Here is a 19,629-nt window from a genome sequence, read left to right as displayed (position 1 = left end):
TTTATTAAATGATCAACAAGAAATGATTAAGTGAGGCTTGTCCCTGATATAACTAAAAAAGACTTGAAAAAGTGTTGAAAAAGTCTAAGCAAGTAGGCTGTTGCTGTCTAAGCATTTGGGGCTGGGCATAAATGCTCTCAGAACTCTCTCTTTCCCCAGAAGCTCCAGAACTCATCCCAGCCCTCTAAGGGAACAGGTGTCCCATACAAACTAGGCTAACAGCACACACGTACTAAAGGTCTAAGGGGTCTTCTTTAACAAGGAGGAATGATTTTAACTATCACAATTTGTCTTCTCTACTTGAGGCTTCCAGGGTTTTGTGGGTACTCAGAAACTGTTTCTCTGCTTCCCGTTCCCCTTGCCCCAAATCTGGCCAGTATAAAATCTGAATGCACCCCTTTATCATTGTTATTTTGATGATTGCGAATTCTTTTGGGGCAGGGACTGTTTTTCCCTTTCTTTGTATCTCCAGTACTTACTGCAGTCTCAGGTACATAGGCAGTTAGTAAATGCTTGTTGACTTTTTTTTTTCCCTATTTGACAAGATCTCATTTTAAGAGTCTACGTTTGGCTCAATATGATTCCCCCCTCCTTTTTTTTAAAACAAACTTTTCACAATGCAAAGATGAACTGTAGCCCATTCCCTGGGCTTATGATTAGAAATTCCTGTCAATAAACCAAGTTCTGCCAACACTCAATTTTCCAGAGGCTGCTGTCCTCCCTCCCCCCCAACCAATCCCCTACCCCGCCCCAACCTCCCAGGTGGTGAATCAGCAGGACAACGATGCTCTTCTTCCTCTCTCAAGAAAAACAGGAAGAGGAAAAACAGAAGGAAGCTCAGAATTCAACCCCTTGAATCATTCTGGCTAAAAACAGCTGGCCAGGGAGCAGGCTCTTGAAACTCTGTAGTCGAATGGTTTGCTGCTGTCTGTGACACCTACTGGCTGTGTGACCTTGGGCCCTGGCAGAAGGAGCACCTGCACAGAGGAAATGATAGCTTGCGTGCCCTAATGCATGACCTAGAATCCCAGGACATCAGAGCCAGAGGGAATCTTCCAGGCAGCGTATGGCACTTCATGTTTTGGACCAGGACACCAAGAGTGATCGACCCGAGACTTTTTACTCCAAGACTCTGCAGGGGAGTTCTCAGCTACCACACCCAAAATGACTACACAGCAAAGAAATGCCAAGATCGGAAGTTTCTCAAGCACCAAATGGTTCCAAAAAAATCCCGGGACCTAGGGTTTCACCGGTGAGGAAACCTCTCAGTCCCGTGCTTCTCTCCTCAGCCAAGGAAACTCTTGGCCAGCTACGCTGTGGAAGCTCCCCCAGGTAAGAACTCACAGAACCCCCCCCTAGGAGGCCCTGCTTGGCTCTAAGTGGGGATCAGAAGAGGGGAGCAAGGAGCTAGGAAAGCCTCCCTCATGCTTCCTCACAAGGGTTCTTAACCTGCTTGTTTGTTTTTAATATTGTGATCACCGTATTTCAGTATAATTGGTCTCCTTCGTACTCCTACATATATGTTATGCATTTGAAAACATTATTAGCACTTTACATGTTATTTCATCCTGAAATCAGTACTATTATTATCCCTATTTTACAGATATGGAAATTGAGGCTTAAAAGAAGTTAAGTAACTTGCCCAGGGTCATACAGCTAGTCCTCGTCTGAGGGAGGATTTGAATTCAGGTCTTCCTGACTCTTAAGTACTGCACTCTATCCACACTACCACTTAGCATCTTCTCATCTTCAGAGAGTTGCCCACAATCATCCACTCAGTATGTGTCAAAGGCAGATCTTGAAATTGGGTCTTACTGGCTCCAAAGCTGGCTTTCTAGCCAACATAACACATTGATTAAACATGAAAACTGTTAGAAAATGTAACCCCTTAAAATTAAAAAAAGAAAAAAAAAACCTCTAGAAAGAAGTTCTCCTGTGAGTCATCAAAGGGTTAATCCATAGGCCTCAGCTGATATGCAGGTGTCATAGCCCCATGAGAAACAGGTGTGCACACCCTAATTTGTGAAGAGTTTTAGCTTTCACTGAGGATCAACATTTCAGCAAAGAAATGAAATCTTTTTTTTTTTTTTTAAGAAAAGCCTAAGGGCTCCCTCAGAGATCAGCTAGAAACTGCCTGCTTGCTTCTTTTTTTTTTCCCCACACCTCCCAGAAGATGAAAAGGATTACCATCCAACTGCCTTCTTCAATTCAGATTCAGCTTCTTTTATGCTGCAAGGATGTTAAGGGGATGGTAGAACCCGTTTATCAGGAGAAGTTTACAGAGGGTCCAGGGCAATTACAATTTGTTGATAGGTTTCTTCAGGTGGGATTTTACAGTGAGCTCAGGTGGCCAGATTATTTGTTGTAGCGTGGGTGTACACACACACAAGCACGTATATGTGTATACATGTATATTTTTAAAATTTTAAACAAAAGGAGCTTTAAAAATGGTGGCCAGTGTGTTTAGAACAGAAAGAACATTGGCTCTAGACTTGGCCCAAATTTAAATCCCATCTTGGCTATTTACTACCTACATGACCGTGGAAATCTATCTTGCCACCTCCCCGGGCCTCAGTTTACCTTTCCTGTTTGGCCTCACAGTCAAACGCCCCTCCTTCTTCTTCAGGGCAGACCCACACTAAAACCCTAAACGTCTCTCTTTCAGCCAGTCTTCTAACTACCACCAGCTCTTCTTCTTCCTCCACGCTCCCTACGTTCTTGTCTTTGCCAACCCCAGCTTCAGAAAGGTCACTGGAAAGTTCTTTCTTTCTTTAGAAATGGAAGTTAGGAGGCTTCTGGCACAAACCAGCCAGATCATCTCATTTTCACCTCACTTTCCCCATCTCTGCCCACCCCAGATAATGTTTTAAGAATGAAGCTGTCTTTTGGGCTGCTTGAAATGTTTTTTTGTTTTTCTTTTTTTAAAATGGCGCCTGGCAGCTTGGAGCCAGAAGAGTTGTGAGACATCACCCAAGCCTTCCAAGCCCACTGTCATTCTGCTTAAGACCTCTCCCAGTTCTCAAATTCTTGGTTTCCAAGACGTCCCCAACTCCTCCATCTGCAGTCCCAAGGCAGGCACACATCATTTGTTTACCACCTTCCAAAGACTGCAGTCTCATGCTTCTCACCTTCGTCAAGGAAACTCTGAGCTAGCCATGCTGAAAAGCCCCCCCAGTTAAGAACTCACCTAACTGCTCCAGCAGATCCTGTCTGGCTCTAAGAGGGGATCAGATGAGGGGAGTAAAAAGATAAGACAGGCAGAGATTCATAGAAGTTCCCTCTCTCCCTCACGCTTCCTTCCCCCCCTAATTTTGTGCGATGGACCCGAGTTCAAATCTGGCCTCAGACACTTACTAGCTGTGTGACCCTGGGCAAGTCACTTGACACAGATTGCCTCAAAACAAAACAAAACATCACTGTATTCTGAAAAAAAAAGGTCCATAAGCTTCAGCTTATGGACTTCCAGAGATGTCCATGACACAAAGAAAATTAAGAATCCCTGCCTTGAGGGGTATATGTACACTATGCCTTCAGTTAGGTAGGCGAGAGAGAAGGATCTGCCAACAGCTCGATCTGAAAAAGCCTGAGCTTCTCCAACAGAAGTACTGACAGCACCAACAGCACTCGCAACTCTGTAAAAGCCCAAACGCTCCCCACCCACCCCTCAGCCTAGGAAAGGCTGACACCCGGAAGCTCCCCTTACACCGTAAGCCCCAGGGGGGTCCTGTGCTCAGCTCCTCCCGTCTTTGACAGTTCCAGCGTTCCTGTGGCTCCTACGCCTCACTGGGCTCCTGCTTCCCAGCACTGCATTCCTGGCCTTCTCTCTGAAAATCAAGCCCAAGGCCTCCAAACTGGTAGAACTGCCTCACACCTGCACTGTCCAGACCACCCTCACCAGCCGCAGGCCGGAGGGATAGCAGTGACTCTCCCTTATTCATCTTTTTTTATTCCCTAGTGGAGAGAGAGCCAGCTTTGAAGCTTGAAGACCTGGGTTCAAATCTCATCTCTGACACATACCGACACACCCCACAGGACTCTGAGCAGCCGAGACTCTAAGCTGAGCAAACTGCACTAACGTTAATAGAGAGTTTCCTCATCTAGGATATATATCCCACCAGTCCAGACCCTATTCCTATCTACCTACAGCTATAACTTCTATCGTTGTTGTTAAGTCATTTCAGTTGTATCTGACTCTCTGTGACCCCATTTGGGGTTTTCTGGGCAAAGATGCTGGAGTGATTTGCCATTTCCTTCTCCAGCTCATTTTACAGATGATGAAACTGAGGCAAACAGAGTCAAGTGACTTGCCCAGGGTCACAGAGCTAGTCAGCATCTGAGGCCGGATTTGAACTCATGAAGATGAATCTTTCTGACTCCAAGCCCAGCACTCTATCCACTGCTCCACGTAGCTGCCCATACCTGTCTACATCTATAGACGTGCATGTATGCATACAAATATACCTGTTGTGTCTTTTAGTAGAGGCAGCTAGGCATTATACTGGATAGAGGGCTGGACTTGGAATCAGAAAGACTTGGGTTTAAATCCTGCCTCAGATACTTACTGGCCATGTGACCCTTGGCAAGTCACTTCACTACTCTCAGTCTCAGTTTCCTCATCTGTGAAATGGGAGTAACAGCAGCTACCTACCTTCTGGGATTGTTGTGAGGACCAAATGAAATAACCTATGTAAAGTGCTTTGAAAACCTTACGGTGCTATATAAATTCTATTAAGTTCTAACAGATTCTAATAAATTCTAATAATGAATTCTAATAAATTATTATTATTATTTGTTAAAGAATATAAACTTCTTGAGGGCTGGAATTTTCTCATTTTTACCTTTTATCTTTAATGCCTAGATCTGGGCCTCTTACCTACATGGCACTTAATGAATACTTCTGGATTAACTGGTGAGATGATCCCTTTTCACCCTCCATCAAGGATCCAACAGCCACTGGTTTCTATCCCCACTCTACCACTAATTAACAGTGTGATGATGGGCAGGTCCTTTAGCGTCCTCACTCCTAAAAACAGAAGAGTCCTGTCCAACTCTAAATCCTATGGCACCTCTTAAAAAAAAAATACTCAAAGCAGCACAGAAGTCAGCTTCATTCTTAAAATCCACCCTGTGGTGGGAGATGGAAATTTCCTTCAAAACACACAAAATACCACAAACTAGGAACCAATACAGTGAGAAGACAGCAAGGAAGTGGTTAGGGTGTTGTGGGGTTGCCATGAGACAAGACACTATGTCTTTCTATCATAGGCCTGCACTATTAATATTCATTCCTAGCTAAAGATTAGATTTGACCCAAGAAATGCTACAATGGATCCTTTTAGGAGATTCTATGTGACATCAGATGTCTCACAAAATGGTAGATATTTTTGCATCTTAAAGGAATTTCGACATTTAAGTCCCCAATTGCAAAGAATATCTATCTCTTTATTTTGAGGAATAAAACGTGCTTGCTAAGAGGTTAGCCATTTGGCTGAACAAACTGTGTTATGTGATTGTGATGGAATACCATTGTGCTATTAGAAATGATGAGCAGGATGCTTTCAGAAAAACTTGGAGAGACTTATACAAGCTGATGCAAAGTGAAATGTACTGTGTACAAAGTAACAGCAATATTGTAAGATGATCAGCTGTGATTGACTTAGCTATTCTCAACAACACAATGATCTAAAACAACTCTGAAGGACTTAGGATGAAAAATGCTATCCAACCCCCTGACAAAAAACTGATGGTATCTGAATATAGACCGAAGCATACCTTTTTTAAACTTTATTTTTCTTGAAGGTTGTTTTTTGGTCTATGTTTTCTTTCACAACATGACTAATATGGAAATATGTTTTGCATGACTACACACGTATAACCTATATCAAATTGCTTGCCTTCTCAATGAGAGGGGTTGGGAGGGAATAGGGGAGAGAATTTGGAAATCAAAGTTTTAAAAACAAATGTTGGGGCAGCTACAGGCGGTGCAATGGACAGATCACCGGCCCTGGAGTCAAGAGAACCTGAGTTCAAATCCAGCCTCAGACACTTGACACTTACTAGCTGTCTGACCCTGGGTAAGTCACTTAACCCTGATTGCCTTGCCAAAAAAATTATTTTTACATGTAATTGGGGGAAAATAAAATGTAAGAATTCAAAAAACAAACAAAAAATTAAATTGTTCTTAGGCTGATAAACTGATAAATATAAACAAACTGATTATGATAAAAAAAAAAAAGGTTGGCCATTCAATACTTATTTTTTTTTTTTTGCTTTTCATTTCCATTTCTAAGACCACAATTGAATTTATTTTTCTCACAAGCAGTTCCCAATCTAGCATCCTAATTTTATTACTCAGTGGAACCTTCTGCCCAGGGTGGGAATACATCAAAAACGATCACCAATTGATAAGAAAAATCATATAGTCTAGTGCAGATAGCAACCATTCAACAATTACCTATACAATTCAACTCAAAGATCTCAATGCCTGCGACTGAAGTCTTGCCATTCCCCAAAAGTCTCCAGAAAATGGAAATCTCGCATGGTTTTTATAAATTCACTTAGTCCTTACTTTCTAGGATTGTCATATCAATTTTGAATTGGAAGAGAATTCTGAAGTTATCCAGTCCAACCCATTCCTTTTACAGATTAAGAAACTGAGGACCCAAGACCGCAAGGCCACGTAAGTCCTAAGTAGCAGATGTCCACTAACTGTGCAGATAGGATGAGGAGGAGGAGGACAATGATAATATCTAGCATTTATATAATTCTCTAAGGTTTGCAAAGTGCTATCAATATTATCCCATTTTACCCTCACAACAATCCTGGGAGGGCGGTGACATTATTATCACCCCATTTTGTTGCTGTTTTGTTCAGTCATTTTCAATCATGTCCAATTCTTTGTGACCCCATTGGGAGTTTTCTTGGCAGAGATACTAGAGTGGTTTGCCGTTTCCTTCTCCAGCTCATTTTACAGATGAGGAAACTGAGGCAAGCAAAGGTTAACAGACTTGGTTAGGACCACCTAGTTAGTTAAGTGTTTGAGCCTGCATCTGAACTTAGGTCTTCCCAACTCCATGTTTGGAGCTCTCTTTATTGTGCTACCTCATTACTAGGTAAGCCTAGAAGTCCTCAGATAACTGCACCAAAAACCAAGAAGGGTTAAAAAAAAAAATCCCTGTTTCAAAGCACAGTTGGATGTATATGTGCAAGTGTCTATGTGTGTCAGTCTTTTAGCTATGACTATGAAATATTTAAAATATGAATGTGAGCAGTTCTGACACATTATTTTAATATCCTGTTCAGGTAGTACTTTCAACTTTTTTACGGTTTTCACCTAATGCTGATAAACAACGAAATGCAAAAGTGGGCTGTTGATATTTTTTAAGGGTAATCATTAGGCATGCACTTCTAAATCCAACCACTTCTGGTCATTTACAATGGGTAATAAATGAACTTTGGTCCTTCACAGCACTACTTGGAAACCACAAGGAAATCTCTTCAATAATTCAGGATTAGAGATCAGATTTTAAAACTCAGTCAAGTGCTGATAAGGCCTTTTAACATCAGGAGAGAATTTCAATTTTATCTAACTTGACAACTACACCCACTAGGCTAACAAAACCATTCCTTTTCCTCCTCAAAGAGAACAGTTCCCAGCCACAGCTACTGAATATACAGATGTAGATGAAAACATTCCAGAATTTTCTTTTTGTTGGCACATCTACTCTAAAACTAAGGGAAAAATGTCAAAGTAAGCATTTAAATACTGAATAAATGAATGCTAAACATAGCATGCCCTCTTTAAAAATCATTTTTGGGGGGAAAGCATATGGTTTTCTGGAAAGCGTTATTTTTAATAGTCTAAAATATCACTACCTACATTGACACTGACCATTTTATTCAAATATTCAAACAACCAATCCAACGTCCAAATCAAATCTATTCTAAGGTCAACAAACTTAACAGGACTTTTTGCTTTGTCTTGATTAGTCAAAATTATATTACAGAATAAGCATATAGATTCTTCTGGTTGCAAAGACTTAGTTAGGATGGGGGAGCTACATGATGCAGTAGAGTGGCTGGCCCTGGAGTCAGGAGGACTTATCCTCCTGAGTTCAAATCTGGCCTCAGACACTTCCTAGTTGTGTGACCAAGTCACTTAACCCTATTTACTTCAGTTTCCTCATCTATAAAATGAGCTGGAGAGGGAAATGGCAAACCATCCCAGTATCTTTGCCAAGAAAACCCCAAATGGGGTCACAAAGAGTTGGACACGACTGAAAACGATTCAACAACAGAAGACTCAGGAGCAGATCAGCTCTTTTGCCCAACAGCTGCTGAAGTAAATGCAGATAGTTAGGAAGAGACAGAAACTAGAACCCGGAAAGTCTAACCAATTCAGCCCCAAGGGAGCCATGGGGACACCTCAAGCTCAACTGTTGATGATGCAAGGAGACTGATTGAGCATGGAAAATGTGGTTTCCATGAAAGAATGAATTCAACCTGCTCATCTGGAGAAGTCCCACCGCCCCATCCAGCTGCCATGGCCAACGTCAAACCCAGGCAACTGAGCCATTGGGTCCATTTCTGTTTTAAAACACAGAACCCCACCCCACTCCCAAAAAAGATAAATCTAATAGTCTTGAATTCAGGTGGGAGATGTTAAACTTTTTATTGTTTTATACATAAATACCTTAGGAGTAAATGTTTCTTTATATATTTATTTTCCCATAATCCCTGAAGTGTTTATTTTGTAGTTGTAAAAGTTAATGTTTGATTTCTGACAACCTGATAGCTGTAAGGGACCTTGGAGGTCATCTGGTCCAATGCTCTTATTTTACAGACAGGCAACTGAGGCTCGGAAGAATTTACAGACTTGCTCAAGGTTACAGAGCTGTTAAGCAGCAGGCCCTCCCCCCACCCCCCACCTGATGCCACAGCAAGCATTCTTTCTATGACATAACATGCTGCCTTGACCCTGGAAAGCTCTCCCCCTCCCCCTTTCTTTTGTGCAATCAAAATGGTTTTAAATAAATCAGTGGTTTGCATCAAGGCATGAATTTTTACCTATGCCTTTAATTCATTCCAAATGAAGAAATTATTTCTGAATAAGCCACCTCGATTTCTTCTTCTATAAAATAAGGGGTTGGGGGTCACACAAAACTATCTTTAAGCTCTAAAACGATGAACTCTTGAGTCTCCAGTCATTAAAAGAAACACAAGGGAAAAAAACAATAACATTTCAAAATGGCACACGAACAAGTGAAGAAGTGGTAATGTAATTTCATAGATCAGGATTTATGAGTAAAGGGTCAGTCTGACCACATTATTCACCTGCACTAAAATGAGAATATCAGAGGTAGAAGGAAACCAATCCCTTCATTTTATAGATGAGGAACCCAAGACCAGCAAAGGAGAAGGGACTGGCTCAGGACTACTGTATGACAATATGGAACAAAAGACATTTTGGGACATTTTTAAAAAATGTTTATATAGTTATAACTTTTAAAAACTGCCCAAGATCACACAAATGGGAAATCTACAACAATATTCATAGCAGCTCTTTTTGTGGTGGCAAAGAACTGGAAATTGAGAGGATGCCCATCAATTGGGGAATGGCTGAACAAGTTGTGGTATATGAATGTAATGGAATACTATTGTGCTATAAGAAATGATGAGCAGGCAGAGTTGAGAAAAACCTGGAAAGACTTGTATGGTCTGATGCTGAGTGAAGTGAGCAGAACCAGGAGAGCGTTGTACACAATAACAGCCACGTTGTGCAATGACTAACTTTTACAGCCTTAGCTCTTCTCAGCAATGCAAGGATCTAAGACATCTCCAGAGGTCTCATGATGGAAAACGCCATCCACATCTGAGAAAGAACTATGGAATCTGAATGAGATTGAAGCATACTATTTGCTCTTTTTTTTTCTTCAGTTTTTTGTTTCTTCTTTCTTGTGGTTCCTCCTATTGGTTCTAATTATTCTTTACAACATGACTAATGTGAAAATATGTTTAATAGGAACGTATATGTAAAGCCCATATCAGACTGCATGCCATCTTAGGGAGAGAGGTGGGGAGGGAGTGGGAGAAAATTTAAAACTCAAAAGCTTATGGAAGTGAATGATGAAAACGAAAAATTAATTAATTAATTAAAAAAATAAAGATATAGCTTCATCTAAAACAAAAACAAAAACGAAAACAAAACTGCCCAAGATTGTGTAAAAAAAAGTGAGGCAAAAAGTGAGGCTGCTTACTAGAATGCTTATGTAAGACATACAGAAGCTCCAATAATGGTTCTACATGCCACATACCTCTCCCCCCCACCCAAAAAAAACCCCAAAACTCTGTTGCTGGATGAACAGGAGCATCAAGGTTTGGTGAAGCTGCCTCCAAAAGGTCAGACCCAGGTTCTGTCACTCCAACACCAATGGCAGCTCAGTGATGCATGATGGATAGAGTGCTGGACTTAGCATCCGGAAGACTCGAGTTCAGAACCTGCCCAAAGACCCCACTGTTTTCCTTTTCTTAAAAAAGAGGAAACCTCCACATGGCAGCCCACAGGCCAACATATATCCTACTGCACTGTTTGCCATGAAGACACACTGGATGAAATGACAACTCTGGAATGAAGACTTACTGAGGATTGAAACAATAAAAGAAACTAGGCCCAGGAAAAGAAGGCAAGGCCAGTCTGGGGTGCGGACGAGCAGTGGACAGACCACAAGTGACAGTGCATCCCCAACAGAAGCACTCTTTCAGCAGCTTCCACCATACATCAGGATGGTCACTGAGCATCTGAGCACTTTGTACTGGGCTTCTGTGAAGCCAGCACACCGGTGTACCCAGAGAAGGAGCAAAGATCTGCAAAGCCAGGCAGACCGAAAGAGAAAGTGATACGCTGGAACAAAGACCATTTCTGTACCCCTTCTCGCTTCTTCCCTCCTCTTCCCCTCTCCTCTCTTCCTCCCTCTGTCTCTTTCATAGCCTTCTCCTGGGGCTGAGAAACTCATTATCCTTCTAAGGTGTCTTGATCGCTTTGCCCTGTCTTCTCAGAGGCCCCTTCACTAATAACGGCTACCTGTCAATAAGACCTGTCCCCAGTAGCCTACCACCCATCTGTACGGTCTCTTCTCTCTCTCTCACCTTTAGCCCTCCTATATGTGTGTCTTCTCTGCCCGACTGCACAGTGTGTACTGTACAGGTGGCTATCAGAATGTGCGAAAGCTACCATCTGACTGAGTTCATTCATCTTCTGATGGCCTGATCAGTGCAATATAATTAGCATTTATATACCACTTTAAGGTTTGCAAAGTGCTTTACAAGTATTATCTAATTTTATCCTGACAAGAAGCTTGGGAGGTAGGTGCTATTCTTATCCCCAATTTTACAGGTAAGGAAACTGAGGCAGAGAGCCATCATGCGACTTGTCTATCCATGATCACACAACTAGTGTCTAAAGGCCAGATCTGAACACGGGTCTTCCTGATGCCAAGTCCAGCATTGTATTCACTACACATCACCGAGTTGCCAGTGAAATGAGTGGAACAAATTCAAGTTTTGGGTTCAAATCCTGGTGCTGCTACTACCTACAGGATCCTTGGCAATCAGTGAGTCTCTATCCTCCTCAATCCTCATCTGGCAGATGAGAGGGCAGGACTAAATGGCCTCCAATCTCCCCTTCCTTTCTAACTCTAGGCTCCTATACTGGCACGTTTGCTTGTGAGCTGAAATTTCTCCAGTGGGATAAATCTTTTAATGTTTTACATGGAACCAATACAGACTTCTGTTTTCCAAGAAGAATCTGTGAAAGAGCTAGCTGTTGGCTGCAATCAGCCAAAACCTTATTACCAAATAACTGGCTTACCAAGGCCAAAATAACTCAAGGTCAAGAGATTCATGGAACATGGTTTAAAAAAAAAAAACAGCACGTTTTAATGAGGAGTGCTGTAAACACAGCTTCAAAGTCAATCTCAGAAAGGCAAAGTCTCAATTGTCATGAAGAGCCTGCCCTGCTCAACACCTGGGTAATGAAGATAGGGTGGATGGGGGGTGGGAAAGGGAATACAGACCACCGGGGCCTCTCATCTCTTTATCCTCTTTAGTTTGGACCATTATTATCCTCTGAAATAGAACCATTTTTTTGCCAGCTGGGAGAGAAGGGGCAAACTAGGTGCAGGGCCGCCTGCTGTCTGTAACCCCAGGCTCCCACAGCTCTGTAACTACGTCCCTGTGTCCTAACCCAAGCTGGCTGGCTCGTCTACAAGCATCCATACTGTGGGTACCATACCCTCTTCTATGTTGGAAGATGTATGTCCCTGCATAGAGCTGCTGCAGCCTCTTTTCTCCAGCCTCTTGGCAGAGCCCTTGGGAAATGGCAAAATTTAAACTTTAATCAACTAAGGAGAGATGGGGACTAAATCTAAAACCTGGGTCTCTGCACACAAAATGTCAAACTACATTCAATATTCACTAAGCGTACTTTGGGAGGATTTTAGCCAGGGGTGTGAGGATGTACTTCCAACACTCTTTTAAGCTCAATCTGCATTTTTAACATTTTCTCCATCACTTTCTGAAGACTAGATAATCAACAAAACAATAAACTAAGACCCAATTTGTAGAGCATGCTGATTTCCACAGTGTAAATTTAACAATCAGCTCTTACAATTTTGACTCTTAGCTCTCAAGGGCTCAAAGGGGTTGATATTTCTCTATTTGTGTCCCAAAATTTAGTTGCTTACAATCATCACTTTAGAATATTCAAAAGTACACACATGAAGGCAAAAACCTACTTACAAAGACTGTAGAGAGCTCAGTCCTCGAATGGCTTCACTCGGAACAGTTTTCAACTGATTGTTCTGAAGCGTCCTGGAAGGAAGGCTTTTATTAGTTAGGAAACATCCTTCCCTACCTGAGCCACAGAAACACACAGAAAGAAGAAGGGCTCAGCGGGGTCTCTGGGGGCATCTGGCCCAGTCCAGAGCTGAGTGAGAATCCTCCCTTCCACCCTCACCCCCCACGGTTGTCCAGCCTCTGCTTTCAGGTGTTATACGCACCCACTTACATGCATGTTGTATATGCCTAGAAGAGTGTATGCTCCCTGCAGACAGGGACCATTTTGTTTTGGTCTTTTTATCCCCAGCACCAAGCACACATGAGATAGGCACTTAATCAATGCTTAAATAACTGAAGAGGAAGGGGAAAAAAAAAAAAAAGAGGACAAACCCACTATGGAAAGGAAGGGGATCATTATTTATTAAGTGCCTATTATTTGTTGGGTACTATGCTAAATACTTTTTACAAATACTATCTTATTTAATCCTCATAATCACCCTGGGAAGCAGGTACTAATATTACCCACATTTTACAGTTGAGGAAACTGAGGCAGAGAGCGTTAAGTGACTTGCCCAGGGTCACACAGATATTGAGCGTCTGAGGCTGGATATAAAGTCAGGTCTTCCTGGACTGCAGGCCCAGCGTTCTACACATTGAGCCACTTGCTGCCTCTACCTCCCCGAGAGGCCATTCTGCTTTGGGACAAGTCAGGAACTAGATAACCAGGAGAAGAGGCAACATAATATAGTGGAAAGGACTCTGGACTTGGAGTCAGGAAACATGGTTAAACCCCACCCCCAAAGCTTCCTGGGGGACCTTCCTAATGTCTAAGATGAAGGGTCTGAGCTGTAAGTGAAAGTTCCTTAAAATCCCTTTTAAGTCTAAATCAATGACTTGATATGATCTTAGAAGACTGTTGAGGGCCCAGCTGAGTTAAGCGACTTGCCCACAGTCACACAGCTGGTAATGAGGAGAGGTAGTCTTGTTGACTCCAGGGCTGGGCCTCTTAGTCACTAAAGCCACACTGATTCTCTGAAGTTATGAAATCTGTGCTCAGTCTGACAAGGAGAAGACCACTAAACAGGAAAGATCAGAGCCTATAACCTAAGTCAATTCAATTTCACAGACGTTTTACTGTTGGCTAGGTGGGAAGAGTCTGGTTAATTTCATTTTAATAGATTAATGTGGGAGCTTATTATAGTTACCTGGGAGGGTTAAGGCATTAATAACCTTTTTAATAGAAGACAGTGCTGGGGGAATGGACACAGGAAGGGAAAATGTGTTTTAGGGGGCAGCTAGGTGGTGCAGTGGATAGAACACCAGCCCTTGAGTCAGGAAGACCCGAGTTCAAATTCGGTCTCAGACACGATACTCACTAGCTGTGTGACCCTGGGCAAGTCACTTAACCCCACTGCCTTGCAAAACAAATAAACAAACAAAAAGAAAGAAAGAAAGAAAATGTGTTTTGATTGGAATGGGAGAGGAGAAAAACAAAAGACTGATTCAGAAGGAGAGAGAGAGAACAAGATAGAGGGAACCAGAAGTCAGCCTAACAGGAAATAGTCCTAGAGGGAAGAAATGGCCCAAATGTGATTTCAATAAACATTTATTAGTGTCTGCTACATGCAAGGCAAAAGGTTGTGTGGTATGAGATGGAGAAGGGGTCTTAGGAGTCAAGAAGACCTGCATTCCAGTCCCACCCCTGACTCCTCCCTGGACTCCAAAATCTCTTACTAAATAGGATGTAGAGAGAAAATACTTTACTGCATGGTGCCCTTCGAGGCCATCTCCCCTTTCCTACTAATTAATCCCCCAAATAGAAAAGCATGGATCAGATCCTACAGAGGAAGAATGTTGACAAGATCTGAAGCCTTGACTATGGTTTTGATTCCAGGCATTAAGTGCTGTTTTTAAAAAACCTACCATTTGACTGTAACTTGGAGCTTTTATTGGTTAATTAAGATAGAAGGTAGCTTTTGCTACCTCTCCAGGAAAGATGATCTGAACGCAAGCTTGTCTCAAGTGCTTGAACGGCCAGCCCGTCCTTCCTTCTCTTACTCCCTTAAAAGGCACCAGCAGAAAGCAGACCAACTAATTCAAAAAGAAAACACGGGGTTGACTGTGAAATGCTAAAAATGTCATTACTTACAGGACTTTGAGCTCTTTCAACCCAGACAAGGCCTTTGGATGGATAAAGGAAAGGTCATTGCCAGCCAATCGTCTGGAAAAAAAAACCAAACAACAGTGATGACGATAATAATTCAACCTGTTAGAATGCAATATATTTATCTACCATGTGATTAGAACAAGCACCGAGCCACAGAGATATTTTTAAAGCACAGCTGATGAAGAGAGACGCACATCTTGAAGTCTTCCCAAAATGCAAGACGAATTCCAAAAAAGGGGAGGCGTGGGAAGGATTTTCCTGGGCTTTAAAAAAAAAATCAATCAATCAAGAAGCATTTTTTAAGCACCTATGTGCCACACACTGAGCTAACTGCTGAGGTACAAAGACAAAAACAATCCACGTTCCCAAGGAGAGCACATTCTAATGGGGGAAACAATATACAAACAACCATGTGCTAACAAAAGTCCAAACAGCCCTGCTTGTGCCAGGGTAAGCAGAAGCATGTGTACTCAGGCTGTTTCACAGTTATCTTTTTTACTCTGGTTTCTCAATTCCAGGGCATATCATTGACCAATATTTCTTCCACAGGACAGATTATGAAACGCTTCTCTCCTCTAGGTATAGAGGTAGAGGACCACTAGTGCTGAAAGTCATATACATCGTTAGACACAATCACCATGTCAGTTGGTTTTCCTTAACTGTATTTTTCAGAACAAGGAAGAGCTCTATAGGTAAGAGAGAGTCGGGTTTTTTTTTTTGTTTGTTTGTTTGTTCTTAGGTATAAATAATGTCCATCAAGTGGGGAATGCCTAACCAAACTGCCACATGAATGAACTAGATTATCATGACACCATAAGAAATGCTGAACATGCACAACACAGGAAGGACGGAAAAACCGACATAAATTGAAGCCAAATGAAGTAAGCAAAACAATACACACAATGATAACAAATTACAACACCAACAGAACTGAATAGTACATAATTATAATGACTAGGACTGAAACTGAAGAAGAGGTAGGGGGAGACGCTTCCCTTCACTCTGACATGAAGATCTATGGAAACGGAATCCCGCATGTGCCGCCATATACGTTAAGTTGATCTTCCCCTGCTCTTTTATTCTTTTTTCATTTTAATTCTGTATTATTTATTATTGCAAATAATGGCTTCCTAAGTTGAGGGTTGGGATGGGTAGACGAGAAGAAGATCAGCATTTAGAATAAGTGCTTACTACGTATCACTTTCACAAATATCTCATTTGATCCTCACATCAGCCCTGGGATGTAGATGCTATTATCATCCCCATTTTACAGATGAGGAAAACTGAAGCAAAGAGGTTCAGTGATTTGCCCAGGGTAACACAGCTAGTAAGTATCTGGGGCTTGATTTGAACTTAGGTCTTTTGGACTCCAGGCCCACCACTCTACCTACTGCACCACTAACTGCCCCTTCCTATTACAGGCCCTCATAACTTCATAACTTATTATGAAGTTACTACAGTGGCTTCTCAGTGTGGCCACTCTGGCTTTAGTTTCTTCCACTTTCCAACCTACTCTGAAAATTTCTGTTTAGGACAAGACAGAGTTGCCCCTGACTTGATGTGACTTCACTTCCCTGCCATGGGCCTCAGTTTCCTCATCTGTAAATTGAGGGATTCAAAACTGATGGTCATCAAGCCTCAGCGTTTCTACCGACCTCAAAGTCCTTTGATTTAAAATCCTTGAAACAAATTCTCCACTCTAGTCAAGGCAACGTCTTCGCTGTTCCCAAGCACACGCAGGCTCAGTCCCACCTGTTGGCTCTCACCCACGTGACGAATGCCCACTCAGCCAGATGAATGTCCCTTTCCCGCCTACCGACACCGGGCTCATTTGGCTGGATGGTCTGATGGCAAGGGCACTGGGCTTATGTCAGAACACCTGTACTCAAAACTCAAAGTGTAACTCTGGGCAAAATATTTAATTTTTCCGGGCCAGATGCTGCTCATCAATAAAACGGGGCAATTGGACCTAATGACCATTGAGGGCCCTGCCAGCTCTAGCTTTTAATTTGAATGCTATGTTCCACAGATACATCAGCTCTTGCCCATCTTTCCATACTCTACTAGCTCACATCCTCCTACAGTTAGGAGGTGAGCTGTACAGTGGATAGAGCTTTAGACCTGAATTCAAGAAGGACCAAGCTCAGATCCAATCCCAGACACTTATAAGCGCTGTGACACTCGGTAACACAGGTAAATGCTACCTAAGTAACCCCAGGTAGGTCACATAACATGTTTGCCTCAAACAGACATCAAAACTACAGTTTCTTTATCTGTAAAAAGGGGGTAATAATAGCACCCACCTCACAGGGTTGGTGTGAGGATCAAATGAGGTAACATTTTGTAAAGCACTCTGATGATTACTATCACCAGTCCCAGAACTCCTTCTTGGAAAATCCTTTTTACCCAAATGCCAACTCAAGTACTCCTCCACAGCTCAGTAGAGCTTTCAACCCTATCCTTTCCTAAAGTCTTCTGAATTCCTCATCAACAACTGGATCGAAATGGAGAAAATCATCAGCTTGATTCAGGCACAGTCATATTTTATCCATAAAGGGCCATGCGGCCTAAGAAGCCATTCTGCACCCTGGTCCAAAATATCTTGCCTGGTCTGGCTGAGCTATTTCTAAATCAAACCGTAAGATTAAGAAGTCGGGGTCTGCAAAGAGAAAAGGTAGCCGTGGTTGTAATCTGGTGTTGCTAGGCTCAAAGATTTCAATCTGCTTCCAGACTTTAGAAGTCATTCAGTCCAACCCTTTCTTTTACAGATGAGGAAACTGAGGCCAGGGAAGTTCAGTGTCTTGCCCAAGGTCACACAGGTAGTGTCAGAGGCAGGATTTCAACCCAGGTCCTCTGAATCCGCAGCTAGGGGTTTTCCCACTGTACTATCTATGCTGCTTATAGTGAGAAGGCCTGAAGCTTCTAAAAAAGAAAATCACACAACATATTATCTAGGGGCTGTGAAATTTCATCAACTTTGATTCTTCCCCACACTGATTACTACTTTAAACCTGTCTGTGTCCGAAAGCTTCCCCTGGGTGGTTCGATCATTTCTGCTGTGCCGTAAACAGGACAACAAACTTTTGCCTTTTCCTTATTCCCTGAGTGAGGGGGGAGTGATGAAATGCAGAACATCTGCTAATCCTGCCTTGTCGACTCAGAAGAGTCTATACTCCTCATGGAGCAAAATATCTGTTGCTTCTCCCCCAAATCTTTGTCCCTTTCATAAATAGTGGAAAGAGGAGGTAACTTACCTACAAAAGACTTATTTTCCCCACTACCAATAAATTAATAACATATTTATCAAAAATGATTAAGTAAAGCCCCCGCAAGGTGACTTTCTCTGAAAGCTGGACAAAAGGAAAGTTACCACGAAGACATCACAACTACAGATGCAGAGGGGCAATCAGTGTTAGCGAATTCTTTCATTTCTCACGTGGCTCAATGTGTCCTACTGGACACCAGGATTCTCTCTATTCAGCTTTTATCCATCTGCTAAACCGATAAGAGAAGCAGTGGCCTAAGAAAGAGGATGAGACGTCGAGTCAGGAGACCCCTGAACCCCAGCCCCTATTAGAAACAGTCTCGTGTTCTGGGCACGTGGACATGGAAAAGCTGGAGACATTCAGAGAAGGGCAACGAAAATGGGAGAAAGCCTTGTGTTCATTCTTGGCTTGTAGTGAATACTTAAAAAAATGCTATTCACTCATTCACATATGACTTGACAATCTGTTGAAAACAGTAACAGAGTGAAAAGAGCTCTGGATCTGTACTCTGGAAGACCCGAGTTCAAATTTGACCTCAGAAACTTCCTAGTTAGGTGATTATGGGCAAGTCACTTAACAGCTGTCTCTGCAGGACCACTTCTCAGCTACGTTGTCCCAGAGATTCTTTCTCAGATATGGAACTGAACTACATGGTCACTGAGATCCCTTTCACTCTCTGCTTCCTGAGAAAGTCATTCAAATTCTCTGTAGCTTCAGTTTCCTTCCTGAAACTCCATCTCCTGGGCTGTCAAATGCAGATAAGGCTCCAGCCCTATCAACCAGCGCTGTTACGGAGAAAGTGCTTTCTGAACTGTTGAGTGCTATATATTTATATAGTGAGCTACTCTTATGACATAATAAAGCTCTTGGATGAGAACAAACAGAACTCTGTTCAAGGGCCCAGAGAAGTCAATAACTACATTTACCAGCTTCTCTCCCCATTCACTTAAGTCTGTAATCCAGTCTCTGAAAGGTAATTTCGGAAATCATGCGGCAGCCTCAGAGACAGACTGTGCCTGAATAGAGAGGTTGGGAACACAGCACTAAATGGGATCACCATTTTGGAAGGTCCTACCTGACAGGAAAACTTGGAAGGCGTGAGGATTCTGTAGACTGGAGATGGGAAGACTCAAGCTAAGGACTCGCCTAGCACACAAGCCCAAGGGGGCAGAGATGGGTGACATAGGACATTTAGTTGTGCTATAAAGCAGAACTTTCAGACAGCGAGTCATAGGATGTTAGATTTTGAGCTGAAAGGGAGTTTAAGAGGTGATCTAATCCAACCCTTCATTTCCCAGATAAGGAAACTGAGGCCTGCAATCCAGTAGTTTGCCCAATGTCACGCAAATATTATTAAGGAGA

The 19,629-nt window shown here is 42.4% G+C and overlaps 1 protein-coding gene and 1 long non-coding RNA gene across 2 annotated transcripts in view; one reads left to right on the top strand and one right to left on the bottom strand.

Annotated features, from left to right (window-relative positions):
• Window positions 1-19,629, bottom strand: part of LGR4 (leucine rich repeat containing G protein-coupled receptor 4) — a 122,654-nt gene that overhangs the window by 27,997 nt on the left and 75,028 nt on the right. The window contains exons 3-4 of the mRNA XM_027852653.1: window positions 14,984-15,055; window positions 12,796-12,867 (exon numbers count right to left, since the gene is read on the bottom strand). Of these exons, the coding sequence (XP_027708454.1) occupies window positions 12,796-12,867; window positions 14,984-15,055 (144 nt within the window). The remainder of the gene's footprint in view (window positions 1-12,795; window positions 12,868-14,983; window positions 15,056-19,629) is intronic.
• Window positions 903-6,057, top strand: LOC114036209. The gene is made up of 3 exons (XR_003568308.1): window positions 903-1,332; window positions 4,859-4,909; window positions 5,973-6,057. It is a non-coding gene; the product is annotated as an uncharacterized LOC114036209 (long non-coding RNA).

The sequence above is a fragment of the Vombatus ursinus genome, unplaced genomic scaffold, assembly GCF_900497805.2.
Source record: "Vombatus ursinus unplaced genomic scaffold, bare-nosed wombat genome assembly UNPS02009770.1, whole genome shotgun sequence".
NCBI lineage: Eukaryota > Metazoa > Chordata > Mammalia > Diprotodontia > Vombatidae > Vombatus > Vombatus ursinus.
The sequence above is the reverse complement of the archived record's forward strand: the minus strand, read 5'-3'. Positions and strand labels throughout refer to the sequence as shown.